The 21,283-nt window shown below is 38.8% G+C and overlaps 1 protein-coding gene across 1 annotated transcript in view; it reads right to left on the bottom strand.

Annotated features, from left to right (window-relative positions):
• The window catches only part of LOC139627768 (CUB and sushi domain-containing protein 1-like), a 400,363-nt gene that overhangs the window by 16,385 nt on the left and 362,695 nt on the right, over nt 1-21,283 (bottom strand). Inside the window, exons 59-70 of the mRNA XM_071488859.1 lie at nt 20,036-20,212; nt 17,723-17,908; nt 12,921-13,097; nt 12,136-12,321; nt 7,528-7,701; nt 7,331-7,397; nt 6,552-6,658; nt 3,763-3,836; nt 2,648-2,759; nt 2,246-2,425; nt 1,626-1,685; nt 750-911 (exon numbers count right to left, since the gene is read on the bottom strand). Of these exons, the coding sequence (XP_071344960.1) occupies nt 750-911; nt 1,626-1,685; nt 2,246-2,425; nt 2,648-2,759; nt 3,763-3,836; nt 6,552-6,658; nt 7,331-7,397; nt 7,528-7,701; nt 12,136-12,321; nt 12,921-13,097; nt 17,723-17,908; nt 20,036-20,212 (1,662 nt within the window). The remainder of the gene's footprint in view (nt 1-749; nt 912-1,625; nt 1,686-2,245; nt 2,426-2,647; nt 2,760-3,762; nt 3,837-6,551; nt 6,659-7,330; nt 7,398-7,527; nt 7,702-12,135; nt 12,322-12,920; nt 13,098-17,722; nt 17,909-20,035; nt 20,213-21,283) is intronic.

The raw sequence follows: 21,283 nt of genomic DNA, 5'->3' as shown, positions 1-21,283 counted from the left end.
TCTGGGGCACTAGGACACTGCAATGTTGTTCAGGTAGTAATTTGGCCCTTTAAACTGGTGTGATTCTGCAGATGCACAGGCGTAGAGGCACCCAGGCACACAACTTGTTCCCACCTGAGCCCCTGCATGTTTTATTATTTAAGATATTAATGGCCTGTACCACATTCTCCTTATGCTCTGCAGCTCTTGCACAAAACCATTTTTCTGCCTTGCAGACTGTGAATGTTTATAAAAACTTGAATCTACTTATCTGCAATATAGGGAACTGCACCCCTTTCAATCTGCACATCAGTAATGCCTTTTTGATAACTGTGAATGAAAGCTGGATCTTTATTAACCTGCTGTGTATTTACACCTACAGTAGTGCTTGCAGTGTGTTATTTACACTGCATTTAAAGTCTGCAAATCTTAAACCTCTGAGATGTGATGTGAGCTCTTTTTCCCCTCTGAAAACAAAGGTGGTACCACATGAAATAAGGTCTTTTCCAACCATTTTGATATGCCCTTATCTTGTTCTGGGTCACTGAGGGAAAGCATTATCTATTTCACATACATTTTATGACTTCAAACAATCAACAGAGGTTTTGTTGATGAAAATGTAATCAGGGAAAATAAAACTCAATCGGTTTATTAGATTAGTTTTATGTACTCCTGTTTTTTTTAAAGCTCTGAAAAATTGAAATAACATAATAATAGGTGTTTTGTGAAGTTATTCTAAATAATATTAGTGTTTTCCTTTTTTTTTTTACCTGACAGTCTGATTGACACGCCACTGGTCTCCAGTAATGTGACATTAACTCTGCCACTGGTAAGATTGAACCCAGTAACTGTAAAGGTGGTGGGCTGTCTCTTCCCTAGGTACTCATAGAACCCGCTCCACTCAGAGTTTGGAGAGAACACATCCACTGGAACTGTAGTGGAAAGGAGGAACAAAAATCAACAGCAGCACTGGTATCAGACAACATTTTCCAGCTACAAGTTATAGGTCATGAACAGGGATGTTTGCCAGGAAAGGGTCAGGGTTAGGATTACCTCCTTGGGTTGGCCAAAACACATACAAGACATATTTACCTCTGGTTCCTTCATAATTGACTGTGGCAGTGGGTTAGTGTCTGGCTATCTGAATCCCACACTTAAAATTATGACTTATTCAAAATGCAGCAGCTTTAGTATTCTTGCAATGATCTCACAACTTCTTCTCTGGTTTTAGTCTCTTGCCACTGGCTCCCTCCAAATGCATGTATTGATTATCAAATCCTACCTCAAACTTACAAGGTATTACATGGTATTGCACCTGAATGTTTTCACTTACTTGGTCTGAGCCTACCTGGACTCCTGCACAAGATAATTGACTGTCAAAATAGAAATCGGAAGCAAGACTGACTGCCCAGACAGAAGACCTATGTTGTCAACACTGACTACAACCTCCTACCTCAGTAGCCATTCCTCTCTAAGACATACTTGGTAACAATCCTGTTTATTAAAAAATAATATAATGAACCCAGTTCGAAATGCTGTAAAAACACATTGCCAAGGAAACGTGTAAGTGCAAAGAGTATATTAAATGTACATCTGTGACACACGTACTACAGTGTGTGTGTGTTGTAGTTGTTTGTTCTGCATACCGCGAATCTTGTTCTTCTGGACATCTGATTCTCTGCCTTTAGGATTGACTTTCACACCAACTAAAATGTAAAACAGCATTCAATTTAGTTTAGCTTACTTGACAGTTAAGGCTTTATCAACAATGCATTTGGTGTAAAAAGGGGGGTTGGGAATAGATGACTGATTTAACATGTGACAGGACTGAGAAAACTAAGACCAGGAAAAGTATTTATTAATGTGGAAAATTATAATCTGTCAGTTACGATGAAGTTTGTCACTTCTGGGTGTTCCACAGACATAAAGCTTTCAAAGCACCAGCAGGCAGAGAGCAGCTGGCAACCTCTTTCCTGTCTGGTTATAAACCTTACTGTTTTGTTGTCATACATCACAGTGTTCACAGAGATCAGCTCCTTGTCTTTAAGACTAGAAAGTGCCACGGGTATGTGATAAAAAAAAGAAAACATCATCCCAACATTCATTGTATGCCTGAGGCTGATGTAAGAAAGCATAGCAATAATATCAGGGTGATAATCTGTATTCATTTTAAGCAATATGGGATTATGACATCCGGTTTAGATTTTAGACTCAACATCAGCCCATTTTACACAAGCAGTGCATTTTGAAGATAGGAACTGAATACCTTTACAAAGCGGTGGTTTGCCCGACCATCTCCCATCACTCTTGCAGGTTCTGTGCTCTGATCCCCCGGCCAGATAGAAACCATCTTGACAGGTGTAGATCAGCGTATATCCCAAAGTAGGCAGATCCATAGATCGAACATCTACATTACTCGGTGTCTCTGGCTGTCTGCATGAATGTGCTAAGTAAAGACAAACATAAATGCAATTCACACTGACATGAATTAGACTAAAAGGGCAGAAAGTTTCTCTGCATAAAACCAAATTCCAAGTGAAAAATATAAGCAACAACATGAATTTCAACATTAACAACAAAACAGAGTAAGTAAATTAACGTTTTTTACTACTATGATGAAGACAGCTCATAGTTGTACACAGTAATAACAGACATGGTATTTTCTTACCTATGCACTCAGGTTGAGTTCCACTCCAGGTTAGATTTTCTAGACATGTTCTTGTGGTTGAACCAAGGATGTGATAGCTTTTGCGGCACTTGAAGGAAATCTTACTGCCAACCTACAATACATTAAAGCACATAAAAAAATATCTTAATCCACTGTTAACCCTAACTATTAACTGTTAATGCCTCACCTCCCTGCTAACTCTTTAAAGCAAGCAAAAAAAGACAAAAAAAAGAAACCCATTTTTCTCTTTTATTGGATGTAATCCTTAAATGCAGTAAATACTTTAAATAACATGGTTACTCCTGCATCATGTGCTGTGCAAGGTTTTCTAATGATGGCAGTAACCCCTTGCTGTCTTTGTAGAGACATCAGGGGAAATATGACATTTGGATGATATCCAATTATGCCTTCACAAATTGAAGGATTTGCATGTCTGCTCTAATTCCACAAAGGATTTGATGGCCAATATATTCCATCAACAGATTTTTATCAGTGAGCCCAGTCCCTAAGACAAAAGAAAATATTGCCTTTCATTCATTGAGTCTAACTTTAGAGATCTGGGAGTCACTTTTGACTAAGTCTATACTTTGACCTGCATGTTGAGTGTTTGATTGACTTTTGCTTTTTCCATCCAATGACCTTTGCGTACCTCAGGCTCGTTGTATCTCAGAAGGAAATTAATATTTATTTATGCATTTAGTCATCCTGCTTGAATTATTTCAACTCCTTCTGTACTTGATATAGCACAACCTTGTTTATCATGTAAAGGTGGCAGAATACTGCAGAAATTTTTTTAGATGGTTCCCTACAAGATCTCATATCCTTACATCCTTTAAATGGCTCCTAATCAAGTTTAGAATGAACGCTTTCAAACACACAGTACTTGTTTACAAAACTCTTAAAGCTGAATTTCTCTCATTAATGAAAGCAGGTAAGCAAAACTGCCAAAGTCTTTTATTTAATCTGCTTTGACCATTAGTTAATACCTCCTACCTGAAACTATCCTGAACAGGTCTTTTGAAGGCTACTGTTTTAAAGGTCTTTTCCAATCAATTGAAGTTGCATATTTAATGTTTAAGGATTATACAGCAGTTTTGCAATCAACTGTTTCTCACCTGAAAGCCCTGGGCCATGACCGGGATACCATACGCTGGAGTTCCTGGGTCACGACAGCTGTTGAAGGCTGGGTCTACACACACACATGCAAATTAAAAATTATACGTTTTCACATTTTTATAATCATTCTTCATAGAAACAAACTTCCAGCTACAGTGCAGCATGTCATTATTTTGTTTTACACACATAATCTTGCCTCTGCTCCTCTAAGATTTGCACAGTGCAGCTTCTAGTACTTAGTCTTATAAAAAATAGTCAGGGCCTCAGCAGTATGACAGCTCATATTCTATGAACATGAACGGTTCGTTTTGTGAGCAAAAGTAGCACAATAAGTAACCAATTAGTGTTACAGTCAGTTGGTAAAGTAGAAAGAGCAATATTTGCCTCTGAAATGTAGTTGGGCAAAGGTATAAAGTAGATATTCTAAAGTAAAGAATTAGTACTGCAAAAATTCAACACAGTGGAGTACTTGTTACTTCCCACCTTGGCTAGTATTGTTATGTACAGGAAAATAACAGATTGAGATCATGCAGCAGCAATTTTAAAAGAAAAATCATAAGAAGTTGTGCAGTGCAGGTCAGGGCAAATGGATAGATTTTGGATAGATATACATAGTTCTATATTGTATGACAAATAATAGTTATTTTTAGCATTTCACTTCAACCAATGCACAATAACTCAGCTTTACCTTGTGGTTTCACAACTTGTTACAAAAAAGCTTCATGCTTTCACAGCAGTTGCAACAAAAACCTCAAAAATGATAGGCTGCTTTCCAAGATAAAATCGTTGTACAAATCAAATGCTAATATCAGAGCTGCACACTTCAGTCACTGATTAAATCTCCAGCTCTATCTGCTCAGGAATACTAATGCTACAAGGTGTAGATGAGTAAGCTCCACAATCTTGTTTACCAATAATCTGTTTTCACAGAATTTTATTCATAACTTGTTGATGAAATGTTTTCCTTCACAGTTCCTCCACAATTATGGGCAAACTATAATATGAAACATTTCAGAGATTTACATGAACTTTCTGTGAATGCTGGTAATGTTGTTTTTAAAATATATGTTTTTCTTTGTGTGATGTAAAAGAGTGTTAGGAGCACTGATGACTATGATACATCTCAGTTTCCTTCAAAAGTGAGCACAAACACCAAATAACAGTGAGTTTCATGAGATGAGTAAAAATTCAACTAAAACAGGTGTTCAGCCATTTTTCTCACGGCTGTAAGATATGTTACACATTTATGATTCATAGTGGACATACTACTAAATATTAAAGGCTCTTTTTTTTTTTTTTTAATAATCTGACAGGACAGTGGAGACTGACAGGAAAGGGGGTAGAGAGAGGGGAATGACATGCAGGAAAGAGTGTCTGCTAAGAGCATCTTGCGCTCACGTGGTACGCGCCCCAACCACTCAGCTATCGGGTTGCCCCCTTAAAGGCTCTATTTTAACAATCTAAAGTGCATGGTCAAGAGCACATGGCACACGTACATTTAGGTCGAGTCCATGTCATGTTTGCTATTTTAATGGCGTAAAAAACAGTCGCTGCATGAGGCGTATAGCTTAAAAGGGTTGTACTTCATCTCTTAATTATTCATAGGAGTGTTTTGGGCATAACATACAATAAACCAATGGCATTGCCATCTCCCATTCCTTTAAAAAGCCAGGCGCTCTTGCACCTTGGCAGATTGCTATTATAAGGGCGCAGTGTTTCACACAGAGTTAGATTCTATTTGCGGTCAGTTGATTACATATTGTGACTGACCATGAGACCAGTCCTGGTGCAGGCTTGCAGCAGCTCTTTGGGGCCTGAGGGGCAAGGAAGAGCTGAGGGAATCAGTGAGTGGTGCATAGCTCTACAAGGCCATAACGGGACAAATCATAACATTAGAAATATTTTATGTTCTATGATGGGAAGTGGGAATAAATCTGTAATGGACAAATGTAGTTGACGGATGGGAAACACTGTGGCAGATTTTCCAGGTAGTAAGAAAGAACGCTTCTCTGCAGAGCCTCATGCATCATTGATGTCCAAGAGACATCCATGACACATGACAACATTGCACAACACACAACATGTCACAAAGAATGCTTCGACCCTCTGAGGCCGTATTCTAATGTTCCACCTGATTTATCCCAACATCTAAGCGCATTTTCAGCTCACTGTGCTTTCTGTTACTGTGTAACAGGCAGAGTGTATGCACTCTGCGTGTCTGTCTATGTTGCCACATATTACTCTCATGCAACAATGTGCCCTTAAATAGTGAAATACTGCACCAAAGACTTAAAACCAGGTTAATCGCACAATCTGCCTCAAGAGAGCAATACACACAATACATGTGCCTGACCACACCTTGTTTTAAGATCAATACACCCATGGGTGCTCAGATGGGTGCAAGAGTATTTGCAATTTAAACAACATGGGCACTGAACAGGAAAATGATAAGTGCTGAAACTACCAAAGGCACTTGTTAGGGTGCAAGATAAAGGTGTGAAGCTAACAACATCCTAACAACACTGTTAGGATGAAATGCATCTGCTCAAATGGTGGCAGTGGCATTACTTACTTTGTTACAATCAGTATATTATAAAAAGTCAATATATATTGTGGTGGTTTGATATGTAGCTAAACCCTAATGCTTAAGTCAGTACCTCTGTTGGATGCATGCATACATTCTAGAGACGCACCATAATATGAGTAAACTGTTTTACAGTTTCAGACGCATGTGCACTCTCAATATATCTAAGGGAAAAAATGAATTTGTGTGTTGTCTTTTTGTTACCTATACAAGCTGGTTGCTGGCCACTCCAGATCCCATCAGCCTCACAGACTCTGGACGAAGAGCCTACCAGCAAGTAGGGGGCGTGGCAGTAGTACCTGACTTCTGACCTATGTAGGAAAACAAATATTTTTACACACACACACACACACACACACACACACACACACACACACACACACACACACAAAAAGAAAAAAAAAACATATACAAGTGATGAGCAAATTTTTTCAAGCGTTATCTAACCACTTCAGCTTTGGCCTACATCTTATTCTTGTTTTTGTTCACAAACCAAAACCTATTTTGTCCTCTTGTTCTTTTGACCTCTTGCAATGTTTCAAACTGACATCCAGACATATGGGCCAAAAATGCCATATCTACTTGGATTACCTTGGATAAACATTTGGTAAATTTGCTGGGACAAGCAACACTTCCTGAGGTGGTTTCACAGTAAAGACATACTCCCTCCCTTACATTTAAACATGTTTCTGATGAAGCACACGCAACAGGTTTTGAGCAGTTTTCAACAGTACTTTGAGCATAAATTTTTGTTCACTACAGCAAATGTGCAAATTGCTATGTGAGAGAAAGAATGACTGTTGGCAAACAGATATCAATAAAGGAGCATAATGCAGTAGTGACAGGTTATCAGAAGCATATGAATATAGGGGAAACACTATAACTGTCAGATTTGCATGCTGCAAACAATACTACCTATAAAAATAATATTTTAACACAGCACAGATTTTTCAAAAATATATTACTTATACTTAACCACTGACCGGTATGAAAAGATGTTTCCCTCTCTAAATCCTCCTCCAGGAGAGCCAGGATCGCCACACAGGACAGCTAGAGAAACACAGCACTTACAGTTAGCACTGCCGCTTGGTTTCAACTGTTAAAATTAGGACAACAGCGATTTGCATCAGTTAAAGTTAAACAGCACTTTACAGAATATGCAGTGAGACAGCTAACTCACGCAGACACTGTGGTATGTCTCCTGTCCATGTCCCATTTCCCTCACAGGTTAACACAGCAGGAGTGGACAACTGGTAACCATGGAAACAACTGTAGCTAACACTCGATCCCCATGAATGGTCCGTCCCTTCCACTTTCCCATGAAGTACTTGAGGAGGCGGTCCACACTGGATCACTGGAACACACACACACACACACACACACACACACACACACACACACACAGATTAGGTTCTCCTGTCCTGTCCACGCAGTAAGATTACAGTAAGAACATTACATAAATGAACAGGATGATTCAAAGATGTTTTGGACAAGATGACATAAGGTTATAAGGGTTATTTATACTTAATTTGATCTTTTGCTAACACCTATTTAGGAATTTTATCTTCAGTAACAACAAATAAATCAGCACCAAGTAGCACAATAAGTACTCACAAAGACAAAACAGCAGTTAAGACCTGTCCCTGGTGGAAAAGCAGCCCAAAGATGTGGAGGATGTGAACCCACAACTGAAATAACACCTTTTTGAAGAAAAGCCTGGGAGACTTTTTAAAAAATCTACACTGCAATATTTGCCCAAGGCCAGACACTTCCATATTTAGAGTCAACATATATGACACAATGGCTACAGATGGAAGGTATGACATCAAGTGAAAACAAAGACCAGCAAAAGCAGCCGACAGTCATTTCTGCTCCCACTGGGAGTTATCTGCCATACTGTTTTCCTTCAAATATGCAATTTTCTTCACAAGACAACTTTTCCATCAACCTTTTTTATAAAATGCTGCCCTACATTGGGATTTCAAGAAGAAAGACATTTATACTGAGACTTAATACGTGGGATTGCTATTTATGTAACATTAATGAGTCACACAAACCTACAGCTACTTTGAAACTGGATTTCATAATTGCTACTGCACATAACCCATGCTGATATCAAACGGTCCAACAGATCATATTCATTAGTTTGCATTAAAAACACATGTTAGAGGCACAATGGGCTGACAGCATCTTTTAAAGATGTTAAGATGCCCAATTTTGTGCATGTGTCTGCATCCATCTGCGTGTGCGTTCATGCATGCAAGTATGTTGTATGTGCTTGGATGTCTATGCATATAACTTCATAACACTCTGATAAACATCTGTGTGGGCCCGTGCATGATTGTGTGTGTGCCTAACTCCCTAAGTTAATGATAACCATCTGCATGGTTTCAAACATCTAATAAAGTCAGTGTAATTCTCATCTAACCAGGAGACAGATGGTTTCATGCTCCATTCACTCTTCTATGATGATATACAGTGCACACAACCATACACACACACACACAGAGAGAGAGAGACAGAGACAGAGAGAGAGAGAGAGAGAGAGAGAGAGAGTGTGGCAGACAGACTCAGATACACAAACAGATGTGCACACACAAACAATTACATGCTGTATATACAGTAGATGCAGCAATAAGGACATGCTGAAATGAGCAAGGAAAGGAACTAATAAATTTAAGGACAGAATGCAGTAATATGACAAATATTGTTTCAATCCCTTCAACACTTGATTTAGTTTTTTTCTCTGTCAATCTTTTCTCCAATTTCCTTTTGGGTTTTTCTCAGTCTATTTCTGTGTCTCTGTTTTATTATGGCAAGCCTTTAGGATGCAGAATCAAAGTGCAATTAACAAAAAATAGTTTTAAACAACACAATAAACAAAAAAATCTTTTGTTTGTAACGTTGTAGTTTCTCAGCAACTGTGGGAGCTCACAGCAAACTGTCCTGAAGAGGCCTTTCATCTCCCCAAAGAGATCCTACCAGACTCGAAAAAAGTGCCTCTCTGCTCCATGTGTTCTGCTTCTTGTTAGTCCCATTAAAAAAAAAACAAAAAAAACCTTCACACCTACACACAAGTCATTGTCAAATCCTAGTGTCTTGAAGCATGTCATTCATCATTTTTTGTTGTGTGACTCCAGGAAGAATAGCTGGTGGCTTGCCATCAAATTAATAAATGAACAAGTGTTTTCTTCCCAGTAAAATAGCTTTGTTGTTAAGCATCAAACGCCAGTTGTCTCGAAATAGAGCAAAACCTTCTTATTGACTTCAGCAGTTCATATTTCAGACCAATATTTCTGCCGGTCTCTGATGCCCAAAGAACACTTGTGTCTGTAATTGAAGGTTTCTGAACTCTTATATTTTCCATTTGTGTCTCTCCCTTGTTGTGAATACACTGGTTTTGCTTCACATGATTCTGGAGGAGTAACTCATCCATGCTTGCTTCCCCACCTCCTCTCTTCTCTCTGTCACTGCCATCATTGACTCCTTTTCCCTTTCTCCACCCTTTCCTCTTTCCTCTCATGTCTCCACATTCTGTTCTTTCTTACACTTTGGTCCCCTGCCTGCTTTCTGTCTTCCCACTTCTTTTTCTATCTCTCCCTCCAGCCCTTCTTCTCTTTCTTCCTGCACTTTTTTCCCCTTCCTTCTGTCCCAGCTCCAGTTCTCTTTTATTCTCTTTCTTTGCTCTCGTAGTCTCTTTCTCACACCATTACTGCCTCTCCCTGCCTCCTTCGTCTTTAAGGCATATGTCTCTTTGCACAATTCACCCAGCCAACACATTTCATGGGCTTAATCCCTTTTCTCACTGTGTGTTTACAGGTTTGGGGGCAGGTATTGATTTGCCTCTCTGTTTCTCCCATCACTTGTTTCCTCTCTCTCACTCGCTTCTCCGTCACTCTCTTCTTCTAGCCCCACTGATAGCTCATCACATTCTCTCTTTTTCCTTTTTCATTCACACACTTGACTGTCTCTTTTTCTACCTCCTATTTTCTGCCTTAATCTCTGCATTACTCTGAGTCTTTTTGTGTTTTTGTACTTCTCTAATGTTTTCTTCCACAACATCTATTCATCCAATCTGCTCTTCCTCCTCCTCTCTCCTCCTTTAACTCCCTCAGTCTTTCTCTCTCTGACTCCTTCCATTATCCCTCCTCCTCACTGCTTTGCTTGCTCAATCTCTCCGTCTTTCTACATCTCACTTGATTCATTTTACCTGTCAAGCTACACTTTCATGTCTTACAACTCCTTCATTCAATATGTTTCCGTGTGCATGTGTGTCTGTGTGTGAGGGAGCTGTTGTTCCAAAACAGGATCAAATGGAGACTTCTGGACTGTTTGAAGTGGATGAAAACAGAGGGGATGAAAACAGAGGAGATGAACAAAAAGACATGAACAATAGAACCTAGAGAGCAGGAGAAAAGTGAGAAGCAAAAGAAGCCAGAGAATAAAGGACAGGAAAGGATCAGAAAACCAGAAAAAAAATAAAGGACTTGCACCTTTTTCATACTTGTATCTCACTCTCTTTTTCCCATTCTTTCTTTTCCTCTCTATTTCTCACTTTTCAATTTCCTGCCCCAGTCTCATTTTCTATCACCTACAGTATCTTTTACTTCTCTGTTTTCTCTCTGTCTGCATCTCTCTCTGGTTCCCTCTCAGTAGCCTCTCTGCCCCTGTTTTCTCCGTTTTTTCATCTCAGTTCAAAGCCTCTGCAACTGCAGGAGCCAGCCGGAGATTTTCTGTTTGTGGGAAGAAGTGGCGGGGAGGATCTCAGGAAACATTCCCTTTTACTGTTGTTGAGTATCATAGTCTAAACTCTAAATATGGGCTGTTATAAAACTCCAGCTCATTTTATTTTAATGCATTCTTTTTTATTTTCCCCTTTGTGTTTGTGAAAAACAGAGGGGTTTCAGGAAATAAACCCCATTTTAACACTCTGTTATTGTAAAGAGAAATGGTTTATCATCCCTTGGCCTCTTTCTAATACGCTGTTAAAGTCACAATCTGTTATTTTATTATGCCATCTTGCTTTGGCATACTGTTGTTCTTAGTTAAAGTGTCACTTGATTTTGTCAGACTTTTTGGTGCAATTGCACAGCTCTGTAACACTAATTACCATTGTTATTCTTTATTGTTAAGTACCTTGTTGTTATATTTTTGTTACATTGAGACTTCACATGTTTTCCACTTCAAGTCATGTTCTATATGGTATTTAACTGCAGTGTAGACTTTAACTAAATCTTGATATCCTTGCTATTTGGGTTTAGTTGCTCCCGATCAATAATACTTCACTTGCATCTCATAGACAAAAACAAGAAAGTATCAGTAAATTAAGTATGAATTTATATATAAAGATGAATTACTGATTGGTGATGGGATGCTAATCTTCATAATACATGCTTGCCCACACCACACCACTTAAATTAATTTTCTATAGTATATAGTTCAGTACAGTTCAAGTTTTATAGGCTGCACTTCTACAGTTTTAAGTTCTATATTGTTTATTTTTTTGTATTGTTTAATTTCATTTTTCTGGGACTGTCACTGTTAAAAATCTATCATAATTTTTGCCGTTAGTGTTGTTTAAGTGTTGTATATTTATACATATACATACATATATATTTTTAAATTTCCCTTAAATATAATAACTGGAATTGAACTCAAAAAAACTACTACTGGCTGACTGTGCTGCAGATCCCTCAATGCAGATTCAGTTTTTAGATAAATTCAAAAGTTGCTGTTCTTGTCCTGTTTTACTTTGGAGGCAGGTACTATTGGTGTTAATTCTTCTCACCTTTACAGCTGGGTTTGGTTTGGTTCCAGGTTCCATCTTTAGTGCAACATAGAACGCTGCGTCCAGGTCCAGCTGGTTCCATCAAGTGACCAGGGTTACAGCGGTAGGTAACCGTGTGGTTGAAGGTGAACTCACTTCCAAGATAGATCCCGTTGGCTACTGGCCCAGGGTCTCCACAACTGATCACTAAAGGAGGTGGGAGAAATTTTATAGAAGTTATGTTTAAGTCGCAAATACAGTAGGTGCAGTGTATGTTGATGTTGTTGTTCCAGCAAGCCTGCAGTAGTGTAGTAGTGCACCAGGGAAGTAACGTTTTTGGACTTCTAATCCTTTTTTTTTTACTACACCTTACTGTGATTTCTAAAATAGTCTGAAAAACTATGTTTTTACTTCTCTCTGCTCCTTAACCTCACCCTCCTACTCGACTTTCTCACCGTCTGCTTTTCTTAACTACCCTGAAGCACATCTCTGCTTCATTTCATCTACCTCCCACCTTCTTTTTCTCTTTCCCCCCAAACCTCTGTCTGTCTAGCTTAAACTACACCCTCCACAGTTTTGCATCTGTACAGCAGCAGGCTGGCCTAGTCCATGCACAATTTATGTTACTCTTGTATCCTCTATCCAAAAAACATTCCTATACATGTACAAACACTGATGTTACTTGAAGAAATATCTTCAGTTTAATAGCTAATAAAGTTACTTCAATCTCAGCAAATGACTACACCCATGCTGTTACCACTGATAAAAACAACAGTAATGAATCAATACCATTAAACCTGTCCCACCTGTGCAGTCTGGGGGTTGACCTGTCCATGTCCCATTTGTCGTGCAGTGTCTGGTGGTCAGGCCTGATGTTTTGAAGCCTTCCCAGCAGGAATAAGCCACTGAGCTGCCGAAGGTGATGCCATCACTAAACACTATTCTGCCGTGTGCTGGGGTGCCAGGATTACCACAGGATACAGCTGACAATTGAGGAAATATTAAACAGCAGTGATTAATCATACTGATAATATCAGTGTGAGCAATACTGTGTTGCTGTCACTCAAGGCTGATAAGCTGTAGGCTGCAATAATGAGATTATCAGTGGAGTCAGCTGGAAATAACATAAAATATGTCCTTGAGGTAGTGAGACTGATTAATAACTAAAGGTTGTTGGATTGATTCCCAGCACTGAATGGCAGATGTATGGCATTCCACTTATGTGCTAGAGGCTGGCAGGAGACTGGTAATATATCTATAGCACCCATTATAAGTGCCACTGAGCAAAGCACCAAGCCTTAAAATGCTCCAAGGCTCTGCCTCTTGTTAAAAATTGAGACCGGATGTCTGCAGATATGTATGAGACAGTGTGTTGCATGATATCATCATAGTAAGACGTCCAACAGCTGTGGAAAAAAACAAATAACAGTTAAAAGAAGCACTGGTCATGCAGCAGGGTTGCAAAGCTAATTATTAGTCAGTACTTGTAGACAATGTCCTTCCATGGTTACCTTGGGGGAAAGCAAGTCTTAGCAATAAGAGCACAGAGAATACATATTTATAAATGAGAATAGCTGTAGGTGTGACATTGCAACATGCATGAAGACACACTCATGTTCATCTTTACAGTTGCTTCAACAGGCTCCACACTAAAGGCTATACAATGCATTGTTCTCACAGTATAAACCATCAAAGCCTAGGACTTTCATCCATCCCTTTGTTTTTGAACCACTGCTGGTCTGTCAGACAAAACTGTCAGAGAGGACAAAAGAATGCAGAAGGAGATTGTCTAAGGCTCTAAAGTAGTGATCCATCGATCTTAGTTTTGCTGGCGCAGCACATTAGCAGAACCAACAGGAATTAGCAACTAACCACAGCACGTTTGACTAATAAGATCATGACAGCTGCCGGTCTTTAACAATCAAACACCTATTGACAGGATTCATTAGTTAGAGCCCTTAAAAGCTCCGTCCAAGAGAGAGTGTGTGTGTGTATGTGTGTGTGTGTGTGTGTGACAGGTTGTGTAGGCGGACATGCACATCATGCAAAGCTATGCATGTGTGTCTACAGCAGTTTACTGTTTGTGTCTGTGTGTGTTTCAAGTACATGTGGTGTGAGCAGTCTGTATTTGTGTGTGCATTTGTCTGGATGTGTGTATGTATTTCTTTGTGTTTGTGTCCCAGTGATAGATGTCTCATCCTTTCTGAATCAGCTTTTAACCACTATTAGCTTAATGAAAAACAACCGTGGACAGACATAAATAATTAGTCTTACACAAACACTGACACAGGTACACACACAAACAGACACACACCTCTGATGTGTGTGTCTGTGCCTGTTTGGGTGTCTGTAAGACTATAGGGCTAGATTTTGATGTTGGTGATTCAGTACATGTAGACATACCACGACTCAATAAAAGTAAAATTCATTGCTTAGCGGTCAGACAGTCACAACCACACATTGTCCACAAAGTTGGTCAACTGCTTGATATCATTTCAGTTCAGAGTCCTGTGTTGTTGTACTGGGAGAGGTTGCATCTGTTAGAGTTTTATTCCAAAATAAAACATAGATATATATCAGAAAATATTGATTGCTGGAATGAATGAAAATCACATTATGTATTTATATTAACAGATTTGAGAGATTAAAAAAAAATAAACACATTTTAAGTAGCAATTATCTTAATATAAAAATACTGAGCAAAATATATGGCTCTTCGGTAAGAAACACTTCAAACTACAGCTGAGATTTTCCAGCCAAATATATTTACAATTATATGACTGAATCTGCTGCTTATCTTTCTTATTTAAGTCAGCTTGGCCTTTATGCTTTTCAGTGTTCTATATTTAGTATGGTGGTGGTGTTCAGGTCACAGCCACATAATAACTTATAAATTACACTGAAACTGTATGACTCATTCTTCCTTCCAATATCTACTGAAATGACTGCTAGAACAGTCTATCTAACTCAATCTAGAATCTGCATCAGGGTACAATGGAGTTAATGTATGCGGTGTTTTATTCAGCCCACCTCACATGGTTGTTAATAGACAGGGTAACACAGGCAGCAGCTTAGGACTCCAGCATGTCTCACACACTTTGGGGACCCACTTTAATTTCCCCTAAACTCCCATGGGTTTAAAGAGTGTCTTTGAAAACTGCTTCTGTATAGGACACACTTGATTACCAGAGTGGAAGATCGAGCTCAGTCAGTCAGGAGTAATACACTTCAGTCCTTTGTATCAGGGCCATACAGATGTAAACAAACAACCACAAACTTGAATCACCACATATTTTTTTTTTTTTTTTTGACAAACTGCTATTTCTGTCAGCCTTTTACATTATATAAACTTTAATTTTTATCTGTTGAATGTCAGGTTAGTTGCTGGCCAGTCTGCATAGCAAATCACCACTTACGGAAAAGGTACGATAAATTGTATTTTCATGTTGTGTGGCAATTGTATGAAATGACTGCAGTGATTATGCGAGAAATCAGAATAGAAATCATTTTCCTAGACCTTTTCAGGACATTTTCAGTGATGATCTAGCTCATAGGACAGACAAGTATCATGTCAAACACCAATATGTTTCTTTCTGTGGAAGTCTGATATAAAATAAATGCAGTCAATACTGGACTACACAGTATAGTACTGTATATAACTATAAATTGATATATGAATAAATTACAAAACTTAAAAAAAATATATCATTATTATTACCTTAAAACTTCAATTAATAGCCCAGGCTGTTATTTGCTTCAGTCACTGAATTCAACTGGCTTATAATTGCACAGGCGTCTACATGGGACAGGCCTTTAATTCTTTTGCACAAAACTCATGCACAGCAAAGATAGGAGATACCATCAACTTGATTAATTAAACCAGTTTGAATATTACTCGTATAAATATTACCAGGCTATCAAATAACATATTAGGAATCGTTCATTTGATCTAGTTCTGAGAGACAGTGCATTTAGACCAACCCCATGAACAGAGAGAGAGAGAGAGAGCGAGAGAGCTAGAGAGAGAGTGAGACAGCGAGAGGCCCATGTCAAAATACCAGTAGCCTATATTGGAAACAATGAAAGCCAAAGGTTACCATAGTTATTTAAACCTTTATTTGTATGAGCAAATTTGATACCTGACAGTTTAAATTTCACATTGTACCTTTTTAACTTTGCCGCCATGGTTTTTGAATGTGAACATTGTTCACTCTCGCGACAGTACATCCAAAGAACCAGGTGTTTAATTAAGACCTGTGTTTATTTGACAAAATGTGCAGCCACACCAGACCAGTAAAAACGCCTCAGCATTTAATGGGGACTCGGCTTCTAAGTTTTTGGTATTAATTTATTACCTGACTCACTTTTTTTCTTATGAATTACATTAACCACTGCTGCCTGAATACCAATAACTATATAGCCTGCACTGAACACCAATAACACTCTTTCCCTACTAACAAATCTAGACTGAACTTTACATTGGTAAATGTATGATTCAAAGTTGAATTTGCTAAGATTATTTACTGCCACTGGGACATATCAAGTTTATCACACTTTATTAGTAATAGGAAGTGAAGTCTTTAATGAGGTTAATTCCACCCACTGTGAGCCACCACTATAAAAGTTCAACATTCCATATCATATTATGGTCTCTTGTACCTGAAGCAACACTGGACTTGAAGTGTCACTAACAAAGTCGCTAGCAAAGCAAAAAGTGCCATTAGCAAGTGAGTCATAGCAGTTTGTCACCCATTCATTGTAGTGCCATTTATTATTCTTCAGCTCTGAATAATGCCCAACACACATAAAAAACCTTTGCTCTTAGCGTTGAGTCAGAAACCTTAAACCTTTAGCTGCAGGCAAAACAAGCTAGCAAGCATGTCAACTTAGCAACTAAACCAAACATAATAAACCCATAATTAAACTGTTTAAAACAAGTTGCGAAGAATACATTAAGATATCAACTTAATAAAAACTACAACAGTTAGCAGCCAACAGTGACTTATGTAGTTTCGGACACTTCAGTTGTAAATCATCCAACCTGCATGTATGTTATGTGACCTCAGGGTATGTTCACAGCATTGCCAAACAAACAGGTTTACCATGTGAAAGTCAACATGATCCTGAACATAATTTTGCATGAAAACAGGAGAATTTTCAAATAACTTTCCAAGACAATAGAATATTCTCCAGGACCTTTTTACTTTTTCTCTCATTTTCCATTCGTTTTCCATGACTGGAAAACTTGTAAACTGTTTCTCAGATTTTCCAGGACACGGGGAACCCTGTGCGAATATGTAGTCACAGCCATGTCCCTTGTATAAAGTAAGTAGCAACCTTTTCTATATAATAGGATCAATAGAGGGTTCAAATGAAAAGAAAATAGTGTGTAACAGCTGATGAATATCTATTTTGACTCTAAGAGAATTTCACTGCTTTGATACTCAATACTACATAACCAAGTGATATGATGGAATTAACAATGATGTCCATAAAAAATAAAGTATCAATTGCAGCATAGCTTACTAATCACCGTTGTCCCATCTTTCAATAGAAACAAATTTTAACATAGCCACAGGAGTCATGTAAATAGTTGTTGCCACCCCACCTTGACAGACAGGCTGTGTGCCGCTCCAGGTGCCATTGTGAAGGCAGGTCCTTTCAGCTGAGCCAATCAGACTATATCCCGCTTCACAGCTGAAACGCAACAGGCTCTTGGTTTTAAATTCTTGCCCTCCCAGACGGGCACCATGGGGAGGGATTCCTGGGTCCCCACAAATTCCTGGACTTACACCTATAGTGAAAAGAGACATAAAGTTAATGTACCGGACACACACCAACAGACAGACACATACACACCACTGAGGCAATCAAGGCCACCCACAAAGTCCTGAACTGATGAGACACAAACAGAGAGACACATGTAACCGCATGCATTGCGAAGCTAAATACACTCAGCTGCATTCAACTGATGTCCATTACCCTCCTAATAGGTTTTAGTGATTTTATGTAACTAAATTGTGAAACACAGGATGAGGCGGTTGCCTCGCACTGGAGCTACTATGCTAAAAACACATGTGTGCATTCATGCTTCAGGTCAACACCATCCACTAAAATGCATTTGTGATTTTAGTCATCTCATAACCTATATTTCAGAAAATGCACTAATGTTTTGCGTACTCAGTCTTTCATATCCAGTGACACACACATGCAGGCACATACCCAGACACGCACACTTTGTAAAACTGTACTTTGCATTTAGGCTATGCCAAATTGTTCTAGCATTAAAAGCACTGAGCGTGTCACAATTTTAGCAGCTTAAGTTCTATCGGTAGGGATTTGTGAGTTTAACAGGGTACAGCTCCAAATGCAGCGTCTTGCATCTCAATGAGGTCTTCAGCTGCAAGATGGATTCTGCCCTGCTGAGCGCTCTGTTTTGAGGCCAGCAGAGTAAGCTAATTGCATTTCAGCTGTAGAGACAGTTGATGCTGGGTTTGGAAATGATCAGTTGTAGTGTTGTGGGATCTGCGTAAGCCTACTGTAGAGCACCACTTACACACTTGTTTTTTACACATGCAGCTCAAGAGGGGTTATATACAGTGCAGCAGGCACCCAGTTTAGACTGGTAAAACATAATTATCTCTGTTTCTCAGTATTTGCAATCTTGCTTTGATAATAATGACACATTACTTTCTCATGATCACTGGCAAAAGCAGGATTGTCAAATGATGATTTTTTTGTTTTATACAGTGCACCCGCAGATTACTAGATGTTTTGTATAATGCTTTTTGAAGAAAAGTTGAAAAATGTTGAAATCCTTGCTACAGATTCGTAAAATGGGTTAACTGATTTTAAATTGTTAATTTAATAAATCATACGATCATGTTTTGTGTCTGGAAAAGTCTAGTCCTAGAACACATGCTCACATGTGGCAAGATTTATACCTCAGTGCCATTTTTTCAAATTGTGCCACTGTAGAGAATAGCCTTCACCTATGTAGTGGCCTGGTTGACAGTCTGGTACTGTCATTACTTGCGTATAATACACTATACCCACGGATCTAAAGAGTGAAAAAACTTTCAAAGCACTGAAGCTTTAGTGTTGTCCCTCACTTGTACGTCACTTTGGATAAAAGCATCTGCCAAATGAGTAAATGTAATGTAATGTAATGAAATGTGAGTCCAGAATTTCTATGAATTTCTGAAGTGGAAATTATAAAGGCACTAGTCTGCTGAAAAATGTCAATCATATTTCACTGCCAGCTCCTGTCAGTATCTGTTATGTCATTTAGCACAGCATAGACTGCAGGTGTCATTATGCAGTATGTTATGCTGAAGCAACACCACACTCAAGACATCTTCATTCTCAAAAGAAAAAACTCACCACAACAGACTGGATGATGCTTTTTTTGACAGATGAACCAGATTTATCCTTTGCTCACTTAATAAACAGGTTTCATTCTGAGGTCATAGTTTTTATGTTTAGCAGTGAGTGTTTTTATTATATTACAGTCATTCAGTATTTAGCTTTTTGTTGTTTTATTCTTTTTTATAGTTAATTGAGTTGATGTTTTGTAACTTAGTAGTTTTTATTTGTATTTTTTTATGTGGCCTCTGCTACCTACATCACCACTGGTTTGGAGACGTGTGCTATGTGTGTATCTGTTTTGTTGTAAAAATCTTAATCAGTTAAACAGCATATATTGTAATATTTATTATATAGATTTCCCTGTTGGCAGTCTCAGTCTAGATGCTCTTGATTTCAGTGTGATTTGCTGTGATTGCTGGGTTATTTAGAAACAGTCAGCATGTAAGTAAATGCCTGACGTTGTAACTGACTAAATATCCAAGCTCTGCTATTCTACCATCTGAAACCACTACCACCACTAGCCACGCTGTTTCATTGAGCGGTGTGCTGTTACCAGTGCAGTATGGTGGCGCTCCACTCCACGTGCCATCCTCCTGACAGTGGCGAGTAGTGTTGCCCACCAGTACCCCTCCAGGCAGACAGGAGTACTGCAGCACTGAACCATACGTCCAGCTGTGGGTTCCAGATACTACTGCATTAGGGGGTACACCGGGGTCTCCACAGGAAATAGCTACAGAGAGTGACAGATTTAAAGAGAGAGAGAGGAGGTGTTAGTGTGTGTGTGTGTTTGAGTGTGTGGGATTGCATCCAACTATAGATTCTAGATACTACTGCATTAGGTGGTGCAGCTGGGTCACTGCAGGAGACAGCTAGAGGAAGAGGGTGACAGCAAGGGAGTGGGTGAGATTAACATAAGTGTTTGTTGTTTTTGTGAGTGTGTGTGTGTATGTGTCAAAGTGCACAAGCAGGAAATAGAGAAAGAAAGAGGGATCAGTGAACTACATCAAAGATAAAATGGAAAAGATACAATTTTTAATTTACATACCAGATATCAGATCACTGTGGTCAATGTGCAGGGAAAACAAACTAAAAAGTTCTTTGTGATTTAAAAAAAATAATAAAGACATTTAACTTACAAATGTGTTATCACCTTGGATATTACACAGTAGGTTTACTTTGCTTACCCCCTTCTAGGCGTTTTTGCCTCACTGTAATTTGATGTAGAGGTAGACAGTAAATGTTGGTAGAGAGGTGTATGACGTGCAATAAAGGTCCCTAGCTGGAACTGATCTGAGGACTTTGTGGTTATGAGGTAGACACCTTCACGATATAACTTGTACACACAACATGATTAACCAGACCCCATACTGCCCTGTTTACTCTGTATGGCAGTATGTAGTCATGCCAGTGAGGCTTATTTTTATTGGGTTTAATTGAATTGCCTGAGAGAGAGAGAACCAATAATTCATCTCAAATTAAATTAAATAGTTAAACTTACAAAGTCACGCTCCCTCTCATCTGTATCGAAAAAAAAAGTTTTACAGAGCACAGGTTTCTGGAGGACACATATATGAAACTACTCTTGATTTTCTATTTCTGCCGAATGACTGGTCCTCTGATATCTCCCCTTACCCCCAAATTGTATTACTTCATACTCTCCTTGCCCCACAGTCACCACCCCTCTCCCCCCAATTTTCCGATAAGACCTTGTTTCTTGAATGTAATGCTTGATGCACAGACACCAGCGTCTCAGCAGTGTCTGTCCCTCTCTCCTTCTCTGTCTGATTCCTCATCTCTACCT

Source organism: Trachinotus anak, unplaced genomic scaffold (assembly GCF_046630095.1).
Source record: "Trachinotus anak isolate AG129_WGS33_773 ecotype Australia unplaced genomic scaffold, CSIRO_AGI_Tana_v1 ptg000011l, whole genome shotgun sequence".
NCBI classification, from domain to species: domain Eukaryota; kingdom Metazoa; phylum Chordata; class Actinopteri; order Carangiformes; family Carangidae; genus Trachinotus; species Trachinotus anak.
The sequence above is the reverse complement of the archived record's forward strand: the minus strand, read 5'-3'. Positions and strand labels throughout refer to the sequence as shown.